This window comes from Channa argus, chromosome 18 (assembly GCF_033026475.1).
Source record: "Channa argus isolate prfri chromosome 18, Channa argus male v1.0, whole genome shotgun sequence".
Taxonomy (NCBI): domain Eukaryota; kingdom Metazoa; phylum Chordata; class Actinopteri; order Anabantiformes; family Channidae; genus Channa; species Channa argus.
In genome coordinates this window covers 2,150,530-2,171,565 of record NC_090214.1, presented here as the reverse complement: position 1 = coordinate 2,171,565, position 21,036 = coordinate 2,150,530, and the positions used below count along the sequence as shown (strand labels likewise).

General features: G+C 43.6%; 1 protein-coding gene across 6 annotated transcripts; it reads left to right on the top strand.

The window, feature by feature from the left end:
- The first annotated feature begins 5,225 nt into the window (after nt 1-5,225).
- LOC137103672 (fibroblast growth factor receptor 1-A-like) lies at nt 5,226-19,952 on the top strand. Of its 6 annotated transcripts, XM_067484217.1 has the most exons (19): nt 5,227-5,546; nt 5,961-6,322; nt 7,798-7,902; nt 10,387-10,524; nt 12,595-12,696; nt 12,807-12,979; nt 13,065-13,188; nt 13,677-13,867; nt 14,261-14,405; nt 14,502-14,692; nt 14,772-14,917; nt 16,183-16,304; nt 16,474-16,584; nt 16,673-16,863; nt 17,226-17,348; nt 17,451-17,521; nt 18,292-18,429; nt 18,547-18,652; nt 19,204-19,952. In XM_067484217.1, the coding sequence occupies exons 4-19, from the start codon at nt 10,413-10,415 to the stop codon at nt 19,276-19,278; spliced, it is 2,121 nt and encodes a 706-aa protein (XP_067340318.1). In that variant the 5' UTR covers nt 5,227-5,546; nt 5,961-6,322; nt 7,798-7,902; nt 10,387-10,412; the 3' UTR covers nt 19,279-19,952. The 6 variants fall into 6 exon arrangements, with proteins under 6 accessions (XP_067340322.1, XP_067340318.1, XP_067340319.1 ...); XM_067484221.1 differs by lacking the exon at nt 7,798-7,902 and having other exon boundaries at nt 5,226-5,546; XM_067484218.1 differs by lacking the exon at nt 5,961-6,322 and having other exon boundaries at nt 5,227-5,472.
- Nucleotides 19,953-21,036: the final 1,084 nt, after the last annotated feature.

The window sequence follows — 21,036 nt, the reverse complement described above, 5'->3', positions numbered from 1 at the left end:
ACTCCTTCCATCCCTGGCTGTAAGTCTGACATTAAGAGGTGGGGGGGGGACCTTTGGAGGAGGTCTGTGTCCCACCCAGGCACCACCAAAACCTCCAAGCAGCTCCACAACAATCTCGCTGAGGTTACAGCGTCACTGACCTCACGGAGGACTTGCTCATCCAGACTCCTAGAAAGAACCGTGTGCATGTGTGCACACACGTTGACAACTGAATTACAGGCAGTAAAAGACCACTCAGGGCGTTAGCACGCTCAAGGGTTTGAAACTCTCTGTACTTGATTGAAGGAAGTTGTGTAGTCACCATCGCTTACTCACATGCAGCAGTACTGAGCATTATCATGGCAGCCTGAATGTGAACTCTGTCATTAGAGAGAAGCTCGATGCAGTTAAGCATCTTGTTCGAATTACACACTTTCATCACTGAACCTCAGAAAACCTTAAGGATGTGGCTGAAATTGACAACTCTGACAAAGACACAGAGAGGACGAGCTGGCCAGACGTGGCTTCAACTCTTATTAGCATAAATGTTGTTGTTTCTTGGGTTTTCCACAGCTGAATTGGATGTGGAAAAAACCCCAATGCTGCGGTGCAACATCCTGCAGCATTTCCAGCATTTGGAAGTAAGTGAGGCAGAGAGATAAACAAGACCAGGCAGACGTCTCATGGACTAAAACAGAAAGAAATTCAACTGGACCAGATGCTGCTCTGCATAAATACTTAATTCAAGTTTCTTTACTCAGAATGTATAATAATATAATAATAATATAATAATAATTTATTGTAAAACTGATGCACTAAGTCATAGTTATTGAAGTTGTCTTCAAATGTGTGTCTCAAACTGCAGAGATATTCACTGCTAAATGTCTTTGCTCTTCCAACCAATGTGACAATTTCAGAGGTTTGTGCTTCGTTAGTAGGTGCAGTGTGCAGTGTTCTCTTTTTTTGGGGGACTTTCAGAACGACAACTACCTATAGAGCTGAGTGTGTCGGTGCAGCAGAGCAGAGCTGAGTGGAGCCGAGAGGATTGATTTGGAGTCTCGTGCTAAAGGAGTTGTGGTGGTGACCTCTGACCTCTGGCAGGATCCTCTGGTTTTCTGGACTTCTGACTGAAATCTAAAAGAAAACATCAGTATCGGATTTTAAAAGCATCTGGGCCCCACGTGTATTCTTGTCCTTCAACTGATTTTAAAGCTTTCACTTTGTGGTTTGTGACCTTGTTTCTCCTTGTCGTTCTCTTCTTCTCTGCCTGAATCTGATGGGAACGGCACCTGTTTTTGCAGCAGAAAGCTGTGGACTTAGTTAAAAGTCCTAAGGTTGGGTTTGGTGACTAGGAATGTGCTTTTTATTGGCCTGGCATGTCCTGGCTCTGGTCAGTCCAGAGTTTAGGGGTTTGGCTCTGACTCCAGGTCTGGGTGGAACCAGACTGGTCTGACTATGTGGTTCAACAGGGTGAATAGCTAGTGCTGGGCTGGGGCTGGGGCTGCTGTGGTTTTAGCTCGCTAGCTCACAGAGACAGCTGCTCTCATGTCCAAAATAATGACTGGACATAACTGTCCTCTGCTGGGAGAAAAAACTGATCATGGGCTTAAAGTCATGAACATATCACACAACCAGCTGCAACGTTGTTTTGAGTGTAGTCAGGCTGCTCTCTTTTAATTATTTTTCTGAAGTAAAGTAAATGGGATTAAGATACAAATAGCTTTTTACTATAAACACATGTGAAAAATCCAAAAAATGAAACATCCATCCATTATCTGCATCCACCTATCCACTGTGTAGGGTCTCTGAGGAACTGGAGCATATCCCAGCTGTCACAGGGGGAGAGGTGGGGTCCTCCAGTCTGTCACAAACATACAAACAATCATTCACACTCACACCTATGGGCACCAATAGCCTGACGGCGGCTGGTGGCTGCCCGCTGGTTTGGTGCATCACAGTCCTGAAGCTCAAACTGCAGCTGAGGCTGATGTAAAAAAAAAAAAAAAAAGTTGCTTCTGTCTTATGTCTTTATGTATTTGTAGTTACTGCATCCTGTAGCAGTAGCAAGAAGAGACTTTACTGAACACGAGTGTTTAGTTTATTACAGCTGGTTAATGAAAAGCTACCAATAAAGGAAGCGGGATGAAACGGATGCTGTGCACAGATGTTTAGGCGACGATGACGATGCCTGGTTCCATCGCAAAGTAGTAAAACGTAACTGAGGACATTTGCTTAAATATTGTCCTTTAATACCAATAGTATCTATATGTTCTTTTCTTTTCACGTCACTTCGCTCTTTTTCCTCTTCGTAATTTATCTGACAACTTTAGATACAAGTTACTTTACATTTCGCCAATAAAACTGCATCAGGGTCGCAGGGCCACGTCCGGTCTTTGGACGACACTGACCCAGTTTCCAGTAAGTGGCTCAGAACTGCCCCCTCAGAAACCTTTAGTTCAGCCATGGTGTGAAAGCTCCTCTTTGTTCAGATCAACCGACACTTTGACTTAGTTCTGATGCCTTGTTTCCCACGCTCACAGTGCTACTTAGCCAAGTTCGGCTGGAAACTTGAGGCGCAGCCATGTTTCTAACAGCTGAACCAGCGGAAAAAGTCTGTGATGAGTCCATCAAATCCACCTGAGTGACGTTTGAACGTGAGCTTCAGATTGATTTCTGACCTAGAAATAGTTGAAAAGCCGATGGGCTCCGTCTGCATTTTACATGACAGGACTTTTGTTTGCTTCTAAATGGTCAAACTTGCTGATTTCCATACGAATGATCAGACTCTTTTGATGTGCTCCCACACTTTTGGATCCTGCTGTGTATCACATTATATTCTCAGTAAAGCGAAGCCTAAAATGAAAAGAGGCCCATTTCCCCCACTGAGCTCCACCTTTTGTCTGGATTTAATTATGGCTCCAAATCCACCAAATGCACCATTCTGTACAAACTGCATCTCTCTGGCTCATGTTTCCCATTCGCCATACAAGAGCAGACAGCTCCACTCCAGTGTGATGGATGAACTGTGAGAGATGGTGCGGCCACCTTACTTCCTGCTGGCTTTTCAAACAGCTGCTTCTAATCCACCAAGTCATTTCCACATATCCTCACTGTTTCTCCACAGTGAAGGAAATGAGCAAGTGATCAGTTTAATGAATCAGAGGCTTTGCCTTAAACCGTGATTTTGCTTTTATTCTAACTCGACTGAAAAATGATTTGACTGAAAACATGTTTATTGTGAGGTTTGTGTCATGTTTGCGTCTCGTTTCCCTGAATCTCCACATTGGCGGCAGTGAGAAGACGTTAGCACCAGCTATCGTCACCACACTCAATTATAAGGGAGAAGTGCAGATTCAATTTTGTATTTGAATATGTTTAGTATTATATAAAACATTTGTATTAAGATATAACCTACTCATACTATACGTGACATGCTCATCCTTCTACATTTGCTGTATTATAGTTAATTGATTTGTCGCTCTGTTTTGAAGACATCTTGCAGGGGGGGCCCCCATCTGGAAGCTCATGCTGTCAGAGGGGCCATGGCATGGAAAAGTCTGAGGAAGCCCCCAGACCAGGCCATAATTAGGCCTATGTGTGATCAACTGTAACACGTGTCTGGTCCTGAGGTTGAGAAAAACTCAACTGTAGCCGGATAATGAGGCTGTGAACATCCAACTTCCTGCTTTGTCAATAAAGTGACCAATCCCCGATGACTACGCCGGGTTCTGGTGTCTGTCCCGAAGATCCCTTCAGTTGACATAAGTATTAAAGTTACAACGTTCATATGACTGTGCTAATGTGTATTATTACACGTTACATGCAGGTCAGGGTTTTCAGAAAGGGACAAACCCACGAAGATCTTTCCGATTGTGCCCTTCAGCCCGGCTGGGTTCACATACTGTCTGTGGGAGCCACTGCAGCCATGTCAGTCAAGAATACGTAATGTTGAGGAAAGCAATGAAAGAAATTCAGGGAATTGTCAGCCAAGTGTCTGTTTGGTAGAAAGTAACGCACAATACTCGGCCTGTGCTCTGCTGTGCAGCCAGAGAAAAACACTCAGATGCATTGTTCACAGCCTGACACTCTCAAACACACATTATGCCAATCTGCCAATGAATCCACAAAGGAATTGGACTGTGTGTGTGTGTGTGTGTGTGTGTGTGTGCGTGCAGGGTGGGGATATAAGTCCAGTCTAAACAGCTGATTATTTGTTTCACAAGCAAACAATGTTTTACATCAAGTTCAGTTAGAAGAACTTTGATCCAGGCTGAAATATCCCAGCAGCTACTGGGTTTTGCCCGCAGGTTTATTTCGCCTGCAGGCGATGAATCGTAACGTTACTTTTTATTTGGAGCCACCATGCAGGTCAAAGTTGTCTCAAAGCTGCTGGAAGATCTCAGCTTATATTTGACGAATTGGTGCAACACATCTATCAGACATTTGTGGATCTGCTGACTTTGTTGATCCCCTGAGATACCTGGAGCTCTACCACGAGTCGGTGATGATTCGCGTTCTCCTTAGGTGTTTTTCTGTAGTTTCACTTTTATTTCTGACTCTCGTTGTCATCTGACTGATCTCTGATATCTTACAAAACGTCCCAGGTTCATGTTAACAAAGTATTGGAGGCTTTAAAAGACACAAAATGATCAAAAAAACAGACACAGCCTGATCCAAAATGGATGGAGATGATAAAACACTTTTTACAGCAAAGAAGCTCAAAAACAATAATGCTGTTAACATGAGTCGCTTGACTTTTAGTTTTTTAAACTAATGTAGGTTTTCACCTGGGCTTTGGGGGCCACGGTGGGCTTTCATGTGTTTTCTCTGCCTTTAGTAAGTTAAACAGTTACTTCTCTAATCCTTCACTGAGGCCGAGTCACCAACTGAAACACATCAGCAGTTCAGCTGCTCTTCAGACCGTGGCCGCATAGAACTGAAAGGAGAGAAGCTCCTTTCTCCTCCTGCTCCTGCCATAAAAAGAAGGAGGAGGGGGCACACACGCACACAAACACACACACACACACACACACACAGACGCAATGTTTTTTGGGGGGAGGTTCATGCATGACACAGGATTGCGCCATGGAGTGAATGAGTTTCTGTCAGTGGGGCATTAATTTGTGTGTGTGTGTGTGTGTGTGTGTGTGTGTGTGTGTGTGTGTGTGTGTTGGGGGGGGGGAGGGGGGGCGTTGCAGGGAACTCCCACTGTGGGCGTTTCTTCTCGCTGAGTATGAATCCAAAAAAGCCAAGGATCTGCACTTTTCCCACGTCTTAGTTGCAGTTTTGTAGCGGAGATGTTCCAGGTGTGTGCTCGCAGGTGACGCGCGTGCGAGTCCTATAAAGGCGGCGACGCTCGTGCACGTCCGGTACGAACGTGAGTCGGTTTAAAGAGGCCGCGGCTGCCGGAGGATTAGGGATCTTTTTTTTTTCTTTTCCAACTTCACGTCCTCGGATTTAATTCAGCAGCCGAGTCTGGAGCAGTTCACACAGGTTCGGCTCCAGTTTTCCTCCGGGTTTCGACCCATTCAGATCTATTGTGCTGGTTTCAAGTCCGTGTTCGCATTGTAAGTACCGTGATTTCTGTGCAAAGGTAAAAGTAGCAACACTACACAGCGAGAGAAAAGGGAGTAAACCACGGAGTTTTCCAGTAGTACTTGGTGCAGTCGGAGCTACTTGTACCTATTGTACATACTGTGTAGTACTTTGACGTATCACACTGCAGCGGATGATTTAGGTTCCCTGTGCTACTCAGTAATACAGCTATACAATTAAAAACCCTGCAGTGTAAAGATTATTGTAATTGCTAGTTAACACAAATGCACATAAAAAAGTTTTATCTACTGCTGCTAGTGGATAGTGGTACTTCAAAAAACAGTTTTCCATTACTCTGTGTACTGTTGTGTGGGAATGAATGTCAGATCGTGACGTTCGTTTTACTTCGTCCTAGTCAATGATGTGAATAATGTCCTCAAACTCAGGATAACTGGTGATTTGATGGGAATCTGTCTGTGCTGACTGCCGTGTTCAATCGGAACCATTTGTGGTGTCACTGAAGGCCTGTGTGCATCACCAGGAGTCTGACTCACTTTTCCACTCAGCTTGTATCCTGCAGTATACAAACACCTCCAAGTCACTAAAACCCCCTCTGGAGATCAAAACTGGGAGAGTCTCCTTTAAATTTAGCCTCCAATCCGCCTCTTTCTGCGTGTTGTTGTCCAGCTTGGGTGGATGGGTGGCATCAGAAGTCAGTGTCCAAGTATGACAACTATTCGGAGCTGCCAGCTCAGTGCAGAATCTGGAGTGTAGGTGATGGCTTCAGCACAGGACGTTTAACAGAGAGGTGAGTTGGTGAAACCTGCAGGATTAGATAAGAGGGCGTTCAGGAGGATTTGCAGCATGTATTGAATTCATCTTGCATCAGAGCATTTGTTCAAACAGCGACTGTATGTGCAGAAAAGGTCCAGTTCGAGCTGAAGGACTTTCATAAAACCGAATAATAGTCTGGACTAAAACATCTCTGTATCAGAAAATACTAGCAGTAATGCTCGGCTCTAGAATGGGAACACAACATGGTGAAGACGGTTACCATGGTAAGGACGTTTTTGTATGTATATAAAGTCCGTCCAAATAGTGGTATCAGTCAAACAAAGGCCAAAGGAGGTAAAGCAGCGGCTGAATTTGATGCCCTAGCAAGACGCTGTGGGATGAGAACGTGTTGCAAACACGTTAACGTTTCTTGTGCTGCCTGTGTTCACTGTCTGTCAAAGTATCCACTGATGTTACTGATGATCTGCTGCATCAGTGGATTCACTGTGACACATTTAAATTGTCCAAGTGGATCAAAAATCAACTTCACCACTTTTGACCTTGCTACCTATGGTGCTAGTGTAGAGAGTACATGTACCTCAACGGCTTGAAATGGCCGTCTGTCTTCCTTCTATGAAAATAACTAAAGAAGTCCAGTTGACATGAGTCAATCTTCAGATCACCAAAGCTGGATGATGAGAGTCTTCCCCTCCAGATGACATCATTTGGAGGTTTTCTTTATCATCAAGTGTTCAGCTAATGTCCTCTGGGCGAGCTCTGGAAGAGCAAGTTGATCAAGACGACGTCCTTTGTAGAGAGAGAGGACATTATTGGAATTGAAAATCTGCTGTGTGTAGGGAAGATGGATGAATGTTTTATGCCGTTTATTTACGTTTTTCCCAAACTAGAGCATTAGGAAGTGAAGTTGCCCTTTAAGCATTGCACTCACACCAGTTGTAGTTGTCTAACTGTGTCTAGCATCTGGATAAAACGCAGGACGTATTTGGTCCTTCTGCAGTGCAAAAAGAGGAGGTGATGCTTCTGCATCTGTTTTGACAACTTAAAGACATCAGACACAGAACGTAACCATTCAGATAGAAGGGAACGATGAAAAGTATTGAGTTAAACAACCAGACTCGGATCAGAGCTGAGCTCAACGATACAGCAGCTCAGTTAAACAGATCGTTGCCATGTCACATTAATGAAGAGATTTTATCCCCAGGTTTCTTCCTGATGAAGGCTGCAGAGAAGATTGAGAGGATTGTGAATTTGTCTTGGAGAAACATCTCTAGCCTCCCCGAGTTCTGGTTTAAACATTAGAATGTTTCTTACATTTTGTATGTAGCTGTAATGACCGTGAACATACAACTTTTCTGTTCTGCAATTACGCTGACACATATGTCGATAGTGTGTGTATCAGCCCATCAGCTTCTCCCTCTGAACAACCACAGCTTTCACTTTGATGCAGGATGTGATTGCTCAATCTGTTTGTGTGTGTGCATTTTCCAGACAGAAAAAACACGTTTGAGCCAGTCTGCAAACGAGAACAAGTTGCCTGCATTAAGGTTTTTGTGATGATCCCTCGCGTTTAACAGCCTGACGCACATAAAACTCGTAAGTACTCACAAACAATCTGATTAATTTAAAAGACCCCCGCAGTGCATAGGTGTGTAATGCATTAATGAGGTCTTCATGTGCTGTTATGCTCATCACGTTCAAGGGCTCCACATGTTCTGCACACACACACACACACACACACACTCAGTGCAGCGTGAAGCTGAAGGACAGACTCGGTAATGAGGCAATAGTAGCTTCTTGTCCTGTGTTGTGTCTTTACTACCAAAGATGGAGATTACAGGCTCAGTGATGGCAGCCCACTGCTGTTCCTTTTGTTTATGAGCCTCGTAAGATGATGAGTGTCCCTCTGTGCTTCGTTACTCCTTCAACTCATTTTCTAACTGAAGGAAACATCGTCCCTGGAGTTAGACCAACATTTCAGGCCTTATTTGCTTTTTTCTATAGGAATATACACATATTCTGAGATGTCACAGTAGATGGTTTTGAAAATGAAGGACAGATAGTTTCCTATAGTTTTGTCACGTCACGGGGGGAGATTTTGTATTTTACGAAGATCCCCCTCAAAAACCCAAACTGTTAATAATTATAATAATTATCAACTAACTCTTCCTCTTAGATATTTGTATTTAGACGTCTGGAGGATCGAATCCCAGCCTACGCACGAGTCCTTGAGCGAGCGATGCTCAGCACCCGCTGTGGAGGGTCACCGCTCCCCCCAGGGGAATGGGGGTAAACGCAGTGATGGAATTTCACTGAGCAATAACAGATTCTAGATCAGAAGCTTGTTTTAAAATGAGGTGCATCAAATTTAAAGACACAGCTGGGATTTAAATGTGTCAGATAAGCACACGTTCGGACTTTGTGCTGACACATGAGCAGTGTTAGAGGACTCGCACATCCCTAATGCAGCCGAGACCAAATCAGACTCGGATGTTGTTTGCAAAGTCAATATGTGTGAGTTGTAAATGCAGATATTCACGGAGTGTGTGTAAAAGTAGGAAAGTCATTCAGAGCAGCTCTGCTACCACCATGAATCGGGTCCAGTGTGTGCTGCTGCTCTCTGATCTGAAGCATCTCAGGTTTTGCAGCCTGAACAGACAGAGAGCTGTTGCACCACAGAAACTAAGTCAGACCTCAACTTTGTGCCTGAGGTTCAGATTCTGCTTCCTTCGCCCTCATCCTGCTTGGGAGACGACTGCTGGGAGCTAAATTTAGTACCAACTCAGCAGGTACAGTAGAGCTAATAAGTGCCAGGTCCTGGCTTGGTGGAAACACAAACCAGAACTGAGCCTCTACAAATTTTGTTTTCACGTCATTGAGCTTGTGGAACATGTTAAAAGGAAATTCGTTCTCTGCAGACCCCCTGAGGGGAGCAGTGGGGGTGGGAGCCCCAGGGAGCCAACACCGAGTGTCTGACACCTGGTGTGTTGGCTGGGATTTTTAAACCTGCAGACTTCTGCATCCCAGCCTGACGCTGGTCTGACGGAGCCACCGGTGTTGAAAAATGTCCCGCGTGCTGAGGTCACATTAGGTTGTAGGAGATTCACACTGCCACCATCTCTCACCTTGCTAGAAGCCCTGATCTATTTCTCAGGATGTTTCTGACTTACTGCTTTCTCGTGTTGAGGGATGAATGAATGGAATATCTTTGGGATTTTTACTATTTTCAAGAGGTGACCTTGGACTCTGTGATGGACATTACAGCCTCATATTGAACTGAGTAAATAATCAGAGGGGGGGTCGTTTCACACCTTGATGTCGACGTGACGAATGCACCAAATGGGTTCAGCCTGCGTTGGCTTAAGGCAACGTGAATGTGTGGTTTACTGCCACACTGTTGTTTTTGACACTTGAAAGACAATTAATAGTCACAGGTGAACTAAATATGGGGGGTGGGGGGATTTTCTCTATTCTTCACAGTCAGGTTTCCTTCCAAATCTAGTTCAAATGGGAAGTAATTCACTTTACCTTTCACAACTCTTATGTGAGTATGGAGTGTTGAACAGTTGGTGGTGACCCAAGATGTTCTTTCCTTTTTTTGGAAATAAAGTCTTTGTTTAGTTTAATAGCCATCAAATGCTTGAGCTTTTGGAGAAGAGCTGCAGCTAATGGTCATTATCAGTGCTGATTGCTGTGGGGACCATGTCTCAGATTATTTGATCAGTAATTTAGTCTTTAAAGTAGCAGAAAATAGGAAACATGTCCATCAGAAGCCAGTTTGCTGTCTTCAAATAGCTAATTCTGTGAAAAGTGATATTAAGTGTTTTCAATGTATATTCAAATGATTTGCGCTGTGGCTTCCCCTGAAGGGACAAGCTGAGAGCTGCTGATCTTTTTGAATCAAAGTATCACCAGATTATACCAGTGATGAATGTTCAAGTGAGAGAATGAGCCTTATCTTCCTCCACCAGCTCTGGAAAAACAACCTTGTTTCTGTTATTGGACACAAAAAAAAGCTGAAATCTGAGCATCTTCTCTTATTGTGGTTGGTCTAATTGTGTCTGTTTTCTGTGTTTGCAGGCTGAAAGTGGACGTGTTAGGACACTATGTCTTCCCCCTGCTGCTTCCAGCTGCTTCTGCTGTCCTGCGTCCTGCTGGTTCTGCTGGTCCAGTTTCCTCAGGCTCAGTCCAGACCAGCCACAGAGGACAGAGACACAGGTAACACACTGCACAGATGTCAGTGTTTGGAGTGTGTAACCTAACTGCATGTGTTCGAGCTTTGGGAGGAAACTCAAACCCATGCAAACTACCGCCCACGGGTTTAAACTCGCTACCTTCTTGCTGTTAGTTGATAATAAAAAATGTCAGTAGAACAACAAAACTGTGTTTGTGTGTGATAAGAGCAGGTTGTCCACCCACACTGACACTAGCAGGTTCAAACAGATATGGGCAGAGTGATAAAATCCAGTTTCGCTTATTCATAATTCAAAGCCGTAAAGATGTTTAATTGAGTTTATATAAAACAAAGGAAAGCACAAGAGGCCAAGACTTTGCAATCTTCACATCAACTGGTGTTTTTAGGCCTCTTTTCAACTGCTGTGTCTCTTGTTTGGGGCTTTTCCTCGACTCCTCTCTTCAAGGGCTCTTTCAAGTCTGATCCGAGCTCTGTGCTCATGGCGGTTTGTACAAAAGGTTATAAAACTTTCCAATGAGCGAATTTCTTTAATGGAAGTGCCTTTTTTTTAAGGTTCGGCTCTTTTTGGCCCTTGGACCATCTGAAACTGGTTAGGGTGATTTTTCGTAGTGTGACCGAGTCTTGGCTCTCAGGGTGCTGGTTATGGTCTGTATATCCTGTCCAGACACAGTAACAGATGCACACAGTCTGAGCTTGTCAGTGCCACTCAGGGTCTGTGGTTAATCAGAGCTGCAGCAACTTAAGAAACTTCTTTCAGAAAACATTCACACTCCTTCCTCTGGATGTCTGTGTGCACATGCATGTGTCTTTCTTCTGTGTGTGTGTGTGTGTGTGTGTGTTTGTGTTCTTTGTTTCAACCATCTGGGCTCCAGCTGAGTCTATGTGATACTTTTGTTTTTGAGCCCAATAAATTCTTGGTTTTCTCTCAGTCAAGAACGCATCAACTTTGGTCTTTGTGCTGCAGTCGTCTTTCATAAACGAAGCCTGCTTTTAATTCCCCACCTCCCTCAGTTCAGCTTTGTGAAATCAAACCTCTTTCCTCCCTAAACTCATTTTAGGGCTTTTTGAGCCTTTGGAGACTGTGGATGAGGACAGAAAACCTTCCTGTAAGTGCAGTGAACCCGGCTCAGCCCCGTCTCTCCAGGCATGCTGGTCTTTTTATAAACTCTTTGATGTGTTTAACAGTAGCTGCACATTTACCAGAATCTCTATTCTCAGTGCCACGACACATGGGTTTATAGAGATTCACAGCTTCACATGGGTCTCGCTGGCTTGTTTATGTGCCTGTTCATCTTCACTTTAGGCTGAGTGTATGCAGATTATTAGTGGGGGAAAGTTGTGCATTTGTACCCTTGATGTTGTTGGCCGGTGAACTTGGAGCTGATTTTAAGCAATTTCTGTACTGAAAACTGCTTCCACCATTATAAGACCTCATCATTTATTAAGAATCTGCCGCTGCAAAGTTACTAAAGCAGTCAGATAAATCTAATGAAGTAAAAGTACAATATTTTCTATCAAATTGTGGTGCAGTAAAAGTGAAACTTATAGCATTATAAAAAGGAAACACACAAAGTACGAGTAGTTCCACTCGAGTACAGTGGTTGTGTAAATGTATATTTTTACTTTCCACTACTGCCTTTGATTAATAAAGTTATTTTTCTTTGTTGTACTAGTTTTATTACCCTGAGCTATGTGCTGCAGTATTAATAAAAGTGAGAAAAAGTCAAATTCAAAGTTCAGCTATCCACTCTGCTAATTTACATACAGTCCCTGAGCTGACACACTGGAAGGATGTGTGTGTTGTTTGCTTGCTGTTAATGGCTGGGGGGAGGTTGGGAGGAGGTTTCTGAACTTTCGGAAGTAGCTGGGTGTAGCACTGTGCTGCGGCGACAGTTCCTGTCTGCCCCGGTGGAGAGCAGGGAGGCTTAAAGCCTCCTTCTCAGTGACCCTTGTCAGTGGGCCGGGGGGGGGGGGGGGTAGCTCAGAGGCCAATATGCACTCAGTTTTCATTGTCTGTAGGGGGGAACATCTGAGACTCCCATTAAAACCCTGTTTGCACACAGTTTTTTAAAAATGTGTACTTTCTTCTTTAGCCGACTCAGTAAAATCCTCAGAAGATGAAGAAGACGATGAGTCATCCTCCGAGGAAAATAAACCTTCTAATGAACTGTCAACAAGCAACGAAAAGCTCCAGCGTAAGCTTCCAACTTTTCTCTTTCTGCTCCCTTTGTGCATAAAAACATAAATCAGAGAAAAGTCAAACCATCATAGTCATTACGTTTAACTCGTTGTGTCTGCTTGTTAGCGCTGATGCCTCAGTGGGTAACGCCAGACAAGATGACGAAGAAAGTCCACGCCGTCCCTGCCAGTAAGACTGTAAAGTTCAGATGCCAAGCGACCGGAAACCCTGTTCCCACCCTGCGCTGGTACAAGAACGGGAAAGAGTTCAGGAAGGACCAAAGGATCGGAGGCTACAAGGTGTGATTCTGACTGAAAACCAGGTCCAACCGGGTGTTTGAATTTGTTTTATTTGACTATTGTTCCTCTGTACTCAATCCTTCAGATCAGAGACCACATGTGGACTCTGATAATGGAGTCAGTGGTTCCATCTGATAAAGGGAACTACACCTGTGTGGTGGAGAATGAGCACGGGAGCCTCAAACACACCTACCTGCTGGATGTAGTTGGTAAGAAAACGTGCTTCTCATAAAGCTACTACAACACCTGAACAACAAGACTATGCCCACGTGTCCAACACAGCTATGTGCATATCACAGATATGTATGTCGACGACCACAACAGATGAAACAATTCACTGTTTTATAGCCTGTTTTCAGTGTTTGTCTATGGGAAAATGCAGCGTGGGCCTTTTATATTTTCTGAAAGTCTTGTTGTATGCAGCAGAAACAAACATAATAAGCTAAATAATAAGTTTTTCCTGTGACCGGTTTGCAAATAAAGGCAGACGATAATAATATAGCACAAAATAAAATGGAATAAAGTACCAAATAAGAACAGGACACTAAAGGATTCATAATAAACAGTTGTGAGAATTGATCCAGGTTATTTATACTAGTGGTCACATTAAACGTATGTTCGTGAGGACAAAAAAGTCTTTATTCCAATGTCCACGTGTGAATCTGCCCGTTTCTAACATGTTACCTCTCTGCTGCAGAGCGTTCTCCTCACAGACCGATCCTGCAGGCCGGTCTGCCGGCGAACCAAACTGCAGTTGTTGGTAGTGATGTGGAGTTTGTGTGTCGAGTGTTCAGTGACCCGCAGCCTCACATCCAGTGGCTCAAACACATCATCGTCAACGGCAGCAGACAGGCGCCAGACGGACACCCGTACGTCCGCGTTCTCAAGGTGCATGTTCCCCTGCTGTTCCCGAATTTCAACTAGTGTTTGTAGAAGTGTTCGCTAAACGAAAGGAAGCTGTGCACTGTGACAATGAGGAGTTTTCCAAGCTCAAGTTGTATCTTTTGGGGAGAGTGACTTGTAATCAGGGCCGGAAATTAGAGAAACCTGATTTCCAAAGGTGTTTTCCTGGAGAACATGTATTTCTCTGCCACACGTAACCAGGTCTCTAATCTGCTCTTTACAAGTTCATATGTGCAGACAGGGAAACTAGCAGAGTGGAGCAGAGGTCTTAACGTGAAGCTGTTCCTAAAGCCTCTTTACCCTCCTGAAGTACAAACATGATGATTTATTCCAGTCACGTTTCATTTTTATTTCATGCCATGTGTGACTCTTTCTCAGACTGCAGGTGTGAACACAACCGATAAAGAAATGCAGGTTCTGACTCTGAGCAACGTGAATCTGGACGATGCTGGAGAGTACACCTGTCTCGCAGGCAACACGATCGGAATCTCACACCACTCTGCGTGGCTCACTGTGGTTGAGGGTATGTAAAGATAATCTGAAACCTCAGCAGCTAGAGCAGATTCCAAAGGTCTCACTGCGACTGGAAAGGTGATTCCTCCGCCTCTTTCTACTGCAGAAATGCCCCCGTCCGTGGTTCCCTCTCAGGCGTACTTGGAGATCTTCATCTACTGCCTTGGGTTTTTCATCGTCGTCGTCCTCATTGCCACAGCGCTCGTCTGCAGACTGTGCTGTGCCCCAAAGAAAAGTGACTTCAACAGCCAGTTAGCTGTCCAGAAATTAGCCAAGAGCATTCCTCTGAAGAGACAGGTAACGTGTCCGTTTATGTCCTTCCTCTGTCTCACTTTGGTTGCCAGAGGCCCTCAACTCGTCTGTGCTGCGTGTGCAGGTGTCTGTTGAGTCCTCGTCAACCCTCCAGTCAGGGACGTGCTTCATGCGTCAGTCTCGACTCTCTGGAGCAGCCACCACCATCTTGGCCGGAGTGTCAGACTATGAACTTCCCAGTGATCCTGTCTGGGAGCTGCCTCGCGATCAGTAAGATCATTAAAACGATCTGTCTCACTGCTCTACACACACTGTTCTTCATGGTTCAGGTTCAACCCAGGGAAGCTAATTAGCCCATAGCAACACGGGGATCACAAATTAAAGCCTTAGCAACAATTAGTTATTTCCTGCTTTCTGTCTACAAAGTGCTGCTGATAGATTCTCAGAAACTCTCCTAAAATACATGAAAAAGTATTGTGTTGTTCAGACTTATAGACCCATTTAAATAGTGGTGGAAGTAACAAAGTTCATTGAAATGCTGTATTCTGCAGTACAGTCTTAAGTAGACTGTCGCCCATGAATTTGGAATAAAATATTTTTCGCCTTTTATCATGAAATTATTGTGACAATTGTCACATATTGTCAGACTTATGTGTCTGAAAACAAAATTATTCCAACTCATTCCAACCAAATGTGCCAACAGAGGTAAAGGAAAAAAGTACAAAAGAATTCAACATTTAATTTTTGTTTCATCTCATAACTCCTCACATTTATCTTTAATCTTCAGGGAGTCTGGGATTTTACTTTCCAATGGTTTATTCTACAGTGTTGTTTTAATACTTTTATTTAAGTCCTGGTGTTTTTTACCTGTTTTTTTAACTTTAACCAGGGACTAAACTTAGTCCACTCACTTGTTTTAAGCACAGTGGTGAATTCGACTTAGATTTCACTTTTTGCAATGCAGCACAGACCAAATATGTATTAATCTGCTGATGAAGTGCAAAATTTCCTCGAGGCATCAACTGCTGGTATCGGTAATTTTTGAGCCTTTCCTAAATTGAAATCTCAAACAGGATTATACAAAAAGGACCTTTACTTACTGAGTTTAGCTCGTCTTTTCATCCAGTTTCTCCACCTTTGGGTTGAATAGAGTTAATTTCATTCCAAACTTAAGGATTTTTTTTCCTTCCCTTTATTTAAACACTTGCACCTTTAACTCAAAATTACTTCTGGAAGCTAAAATTTTGTTTTCACCTTGATGTCTGCTAAACCACTTTGGATTAATTGTAACATCAGGCGTGTGTTGCTGTCAGACGGGCACAGAGTAGAAATCTGTTATATTTGGTGGAAACTGTGTGTGTGAACTGTTCAGTCTTTGCCAGTCTTCAGGTGTGTCCCCAGCTTTTCCCCAAACCACCAAATCTCCAATTCACATCATAAATAAATGTAAAAAAATGTATCCATTCCATGTTTTGATGGCCTGTTCCTTCCCCGTGAATCTCGCACTAATACTGGCGTGTGGTTGGTGTCCTCAGGCTGACCCTGGGGAAACCTCTGGGAGAAGGCTGTTTTGGTCAGGTGGTTCTGGCTGAGGCCGTTGGGATTGACAAAAATAAACCAACACGTATCACCAAAGTGGCTGTGAAGATGCTCAAAGGTGAGAGAACGGTCCCGTCCCAACTCTTCCCTAACTCTTCCATTTCATGGGGGGAAATTTGAACCCTTTGTTAATATCCTTTAAGAGACCACTCAATGAAGACAGGTAAAGGTCAAAAAGGACATTGGATTGATTGATTGATTGGATTGTGTGAACTTGTTATGTCCAGCGGACGCCACCGAGAAGGATCTGTCTGACCTGATCTCGGAAATGGAGATGATGAAGATGATTGGAAAGCACAAGAACATCATCAACCTGGTGGGAGCCTGCACTCAGGACGGTGAGTCTGCGGATCATCACGTCACTCAGTAGCAATGTGCAGTAAGTCGTACAAAAGCTTAACGCTTCGCCTCCCGTGCGATTCTCAGGCCCTTTGTATGTGGTGGTGGAGTACGCCTCACAGGGGAATCTGAGGGAGTATCTCCGTACTCGGCGGCCGGTCGGCCTGGAGTACTGGAGCGGCTCGAGGCAGGCTACCCTGGGCAGCTTGGAGATCAGGGAGCTGGTCTCTGCTGCTTACCAGGTGGCCAGAGGAATGGCGTACCTTGCTTCAAAGAAGGTCAGTTTTTGCAGCCGTGGGCAATTTTCTGTCCAGAAGACTGTTTTGACTTGTCCTCAGTTGACTGGAATGTGAAGCAATGCAGCAGTTTAGCTTTGATGAATGACCAGGATCCTTATCTGGAGATATGTTGAAATTTTTGTTCAATGTGTATCTCCAAAAAAAGTATTTGAAGAGCATCTTTAATATGTTCTATCGTGGATTAACACATTTGAAGGGTCTCTTCTACACATTAATGTGTTATTAAATATGAAGCTACTCTGTTCATTTCAGTAAAAAATCAGTTTCCAATGTGTTTACAGTGACAGGAAGTTCATCATTTTGATTGTAATTAAAATAATTTTTACTCTGTTGTTGTCCAGTGTATCCACAGAGACCTGGCAGCCAGGAACGTGCTGGTCACAGAAGATAACGTGATGAAGATTGCGGACTTTGGTCTGGCCCGAGATATCCACCACATCGACTACTACAAGAAAACCACTAATGTAAGATGAACAAACTCTAACTTAAGTAAAATATCAGTAAAAGGTCGATTTAAAGAGACGTGTTCTGCAGAGTTGTCGGATGACGCCTTAATGTTTCTACAGGGTCGACTACCAGTGAAGTGGATGGCACCGGAAGCTTTGTTTGACCGCATCTATACACACCAAAGTGACGTGTGAGTCTCATTTTGAAGGGTAGCAATGAACGGTGCCAGCTCAAAGTACAGTTTTCATCATCTCCTGTGCTCAGAGAAAACACTGTTTTGTGCTGGTGCTTTAACATTGTTACCACTGTCATTTAAATGGTGCTTGATTGTCTATGCTAACTGTTGCTATACAGACTCTAGACCAATGTAGTCGTCATAATGAATGAGGCCGTAAGTTTACCCTCATCTTCTTGTTCTCTTGTACAAGTGTCCACCACTTGACTCCCTGCTCCAGTCCCTCGGCCACCTTCAGCGTTTTTTTTTTTTCGTTTTTTTTGTCAAGTTCATTGCATTTAACAGAAACTTACAAGTCATACCAAACCTCTTTTATTGGGGGAGGATCAAAGTTTGCCATTCCCCATTCAAAACACAAGAGAATCCTCTGTCCATCTCTTTGAATGACTCACCAAGAGACGGCATCACTCTGCAAATGACGCTCTCCAACCGCCATCGTGATAATTCTTAAAACACTGGCTCAAGGCGGCAACATGCTTCGCCATCGTGGTGCAGACCTACGCTTGGATATGTTTGCACGTTTCTTCTATACCAGCACAGTAGATAAAAGTGTCCACAATAGGGTCTGTAAAGTCTGTAAAGGTAAACCCAGATATCAGCAATGCAATGGACGCGATGAACTGTTTGGCATAGAATGGTTTTCCAAACACAACAATTGAGGACGATGCCAAAAATGTGACATATTCCATTTCTGGAAACATTTCTGTAATGTTTGTGTGTTCCAGGTGGTCATTTGGTGTTTTGCTGTGGGAGATTTTCACACTTGGGGGGTCTCCTTACCCTGGTGTCCCTGTGGAGGAGCTCTTCAAGCTGCTAAAGGAGGGACACCGCATGGAAAAACCTTCTGCATGCCCTCAGGAGCTGTGAGTCCTCACACAACACCGCATGCTGAAACTTCCCAAAGATCCTTCCAGTAAAGTGTGTGTGTGTTTGTGTGTACACAGTTTGTTTCCATCTGTAACAAAGTGTTTTTTTATCAGGTACCTGATGATGAGAGACTGCTGGCACGCCGTCCCGTCCCTCAGACCAACTTTCCAACAGCTGGTGGAAGATTTAGACCGAACACTTTCTCTCATTTCTAACCAGGTACTGTGCTGTTTATCGAGGCTTTCGCTCAGTAAAATATTTATGATATCACTAAAGTTTAGCTTTGGCCCTGCTGTGAAAATCAAAATGTTCCTGGACTCCAGTCCCTGGGAAAGAAAAGTACCAGCAACCTACTGGTGGAAATGAACATAAAATTCACATCAGGAATTTACTGAACCATAACTGTAAATCTGGAAGGACCTTTTTTATGATCGACAATAAGGAGCTGTAGTTGCTCCTGGTGGGTCAGGTGAGGACTTTGCATGGCAGCCACCAATGCAGACATCGCCGTGCATCCGATCCTGTGCAGTCTGGGTCCTGGAGCTTCAGCTTATGGGAAGCTCCAGGTTACAGGTCAAGTAGTTCCTGCTGCTGAAATGGCCAAATTTTTAGATGGATTGATTGGGTGTGTGTTGGTTTGGATGCTCATTGTTTTTGTCAAGACAACATCCAGACGTGTTCCCTGTAACACCACGCTCCTCAGCTACAAGTAATAACTGCATGTGTGTCCTCAGCCTTGTCAAATTGTCCCCGGTGTTGTGTCTTGACAGGAGTACCTAGATCTGACTGTTTCTCTGGTCCAGTATTCTCCAGTCAGCTCCTCTGATTCAGCACCTTCCACATAGGTGTCCTGGGACTTTTTCACGTCTTGAATCCCCTTTATCCTATTTCCTCTGCTGGGCAAAGTGGCGGCAGCAGAAGTCGCAGGCGAGGCCGAGCTGAGGATCTGGTCGGACAAACTGCTTCACTGTGGTCTATCGCAGTAGCCTGATGTGAAAACCAGCTGGACTGTGACTCCCCAACAAGGCCTCAGGAAGCGGCTCACACAGCATCTCATTTGGGTGTAAGGACTTGACTCTCCCCCTTTCAGAGGAACGTGAGAGCTGGACTTTATTTTTGTGTTGTCATGTTAAATATATATTTTATAATATTGTAAATAATAGTACAAAATGGAAGGTACATATGAAACGAATGACAAGTAGAGACTAGAAAATAAAAGTAACTAAAATGATCATTGCTTTTTGGATTTTGCAGCCTCTATAACATTGTAAAATAATTCATTAGTCATCTGTAGATTTCTTACTTGTACATTTGTTTTCATTAATTTATTTCTGTGCTTATTGTTCTGCATTTCATGTATGAGGTTTGATCCTCCGGAAATGAGATGTTGCCAAAGATGAAGTCAGTGTTAAAGTACAGAATTGCACTTGTCCTCCATATGATTACAGCCTGCAGTTATCTTTTAGATGAATGTATTAAATAACTGATTTGCAGTAATAAAATCCTTTATCATTTTTCAGCAGTTGAGATTTAATCGGATTAAATGTGGTAAATATATAAAATCTCGTGTTCAGAATATTGATACGAGTCTGGGAAACAGGCCGGCTGTGACCCGATACTTCACGTACTTTTTTGTTAGTTTTTTTCATGTATTTTTTCAGGTGGATCACATTAAAGTAAGCAGTTTCTTGGCAAAAATGGCAGCTTAACGTTTCCAACGGCACAATCTAACGTGAAACTATTAAATTACAGTGCTCACCAGTTGTCTTAATGTGGGGAGGTGCAGTGACTCATTCAGCATCACTCAGATTCTTAAATGTGTTTATGTCGCATTAAATGTCACTTTGATTTACAGCTTCAAAGTTGCAGTGGGCCTGTCACGGAGCGGGGGGGGGGGGGCCAGCTAGGGGGCAAACCATACAATAGGAGGCAGCACATGGCCTCCTTTGCACCTGTGTGGCCTCCCCAACATTCTTCCAGCAGCCAGGTTCTCTTGAAGGTCCATGTGGGGCAAAGGTCAGGACGGATGGACAGATCCAAAAACTGCGTGTCTCTGATTCTTTTTAGTGCAACATCAGCTTGTGAAACCTTTGACGGACCACCAGAGTAATGTGGGTCTGTAAACAAAAAAAAATATATTCCAAGAGAAAGAAGGAAATTAGTTCTGATTTAGTGAAAACTGCAGACATGGACCGAAAAACTGATGCATTAGGTAAAATGTTATATAAAAAATGTCATTTGTTGTTGTAAAAATAAAATCAAGGCAGGCGGTAAAATGTTTATCCATAAAATTTCTGCCCAGTTTTACAGTCAAAATCGAAGTGGTGGTAATGGATCTTTTGGAATCAGAAATCTTTTTTTTTTTAAGTGTCCTCACAAAGTACACATCCATATGATGGTAGAAACCATCCACTTGTTGAATTAGTGTGTTTCGGACAGCAAGAGATGAATTGTGGGAAGAAAGCTTTGGACAGGACGTCTGCATCATCTATCACACACAGTTGGACTATACATCATGTGGTTCAGTCTGTGACAGTTTAGCCTCTGGCTGACGTTACAAACTGATGTGCATCATTTTGCTACAGCCTCACACTAAATGGAAT

What these genes read in the sequence shown, in the direction of transcription:
- LOC137103672 (XM_067484221.1), top strand. Translation starts at nt 10,413, where the DNA reads ATGTCTTCCCCCTGCTGCTTCCAGCTGCTTCTGCTGTCCTGCGTCCTG. An exon ending in TGGGAGCTGCCTCGCGATCA is followed by an intron (nt 14,918 to 16,182) that starts GTAAGATCATTA and finishes TGGTGTCCTCAG; the next exon opens with GCTGACCCTGGGGAAACCTC. An exon ending in ACTACAAGAAAACCACTAAT is followed by an intron (nt 17,349 to 17,450) that starts GTAAGATGAACA and finishes ATGTTTCTACAG; the next exon opens with GGTCGACTACCAGTGAAGTG.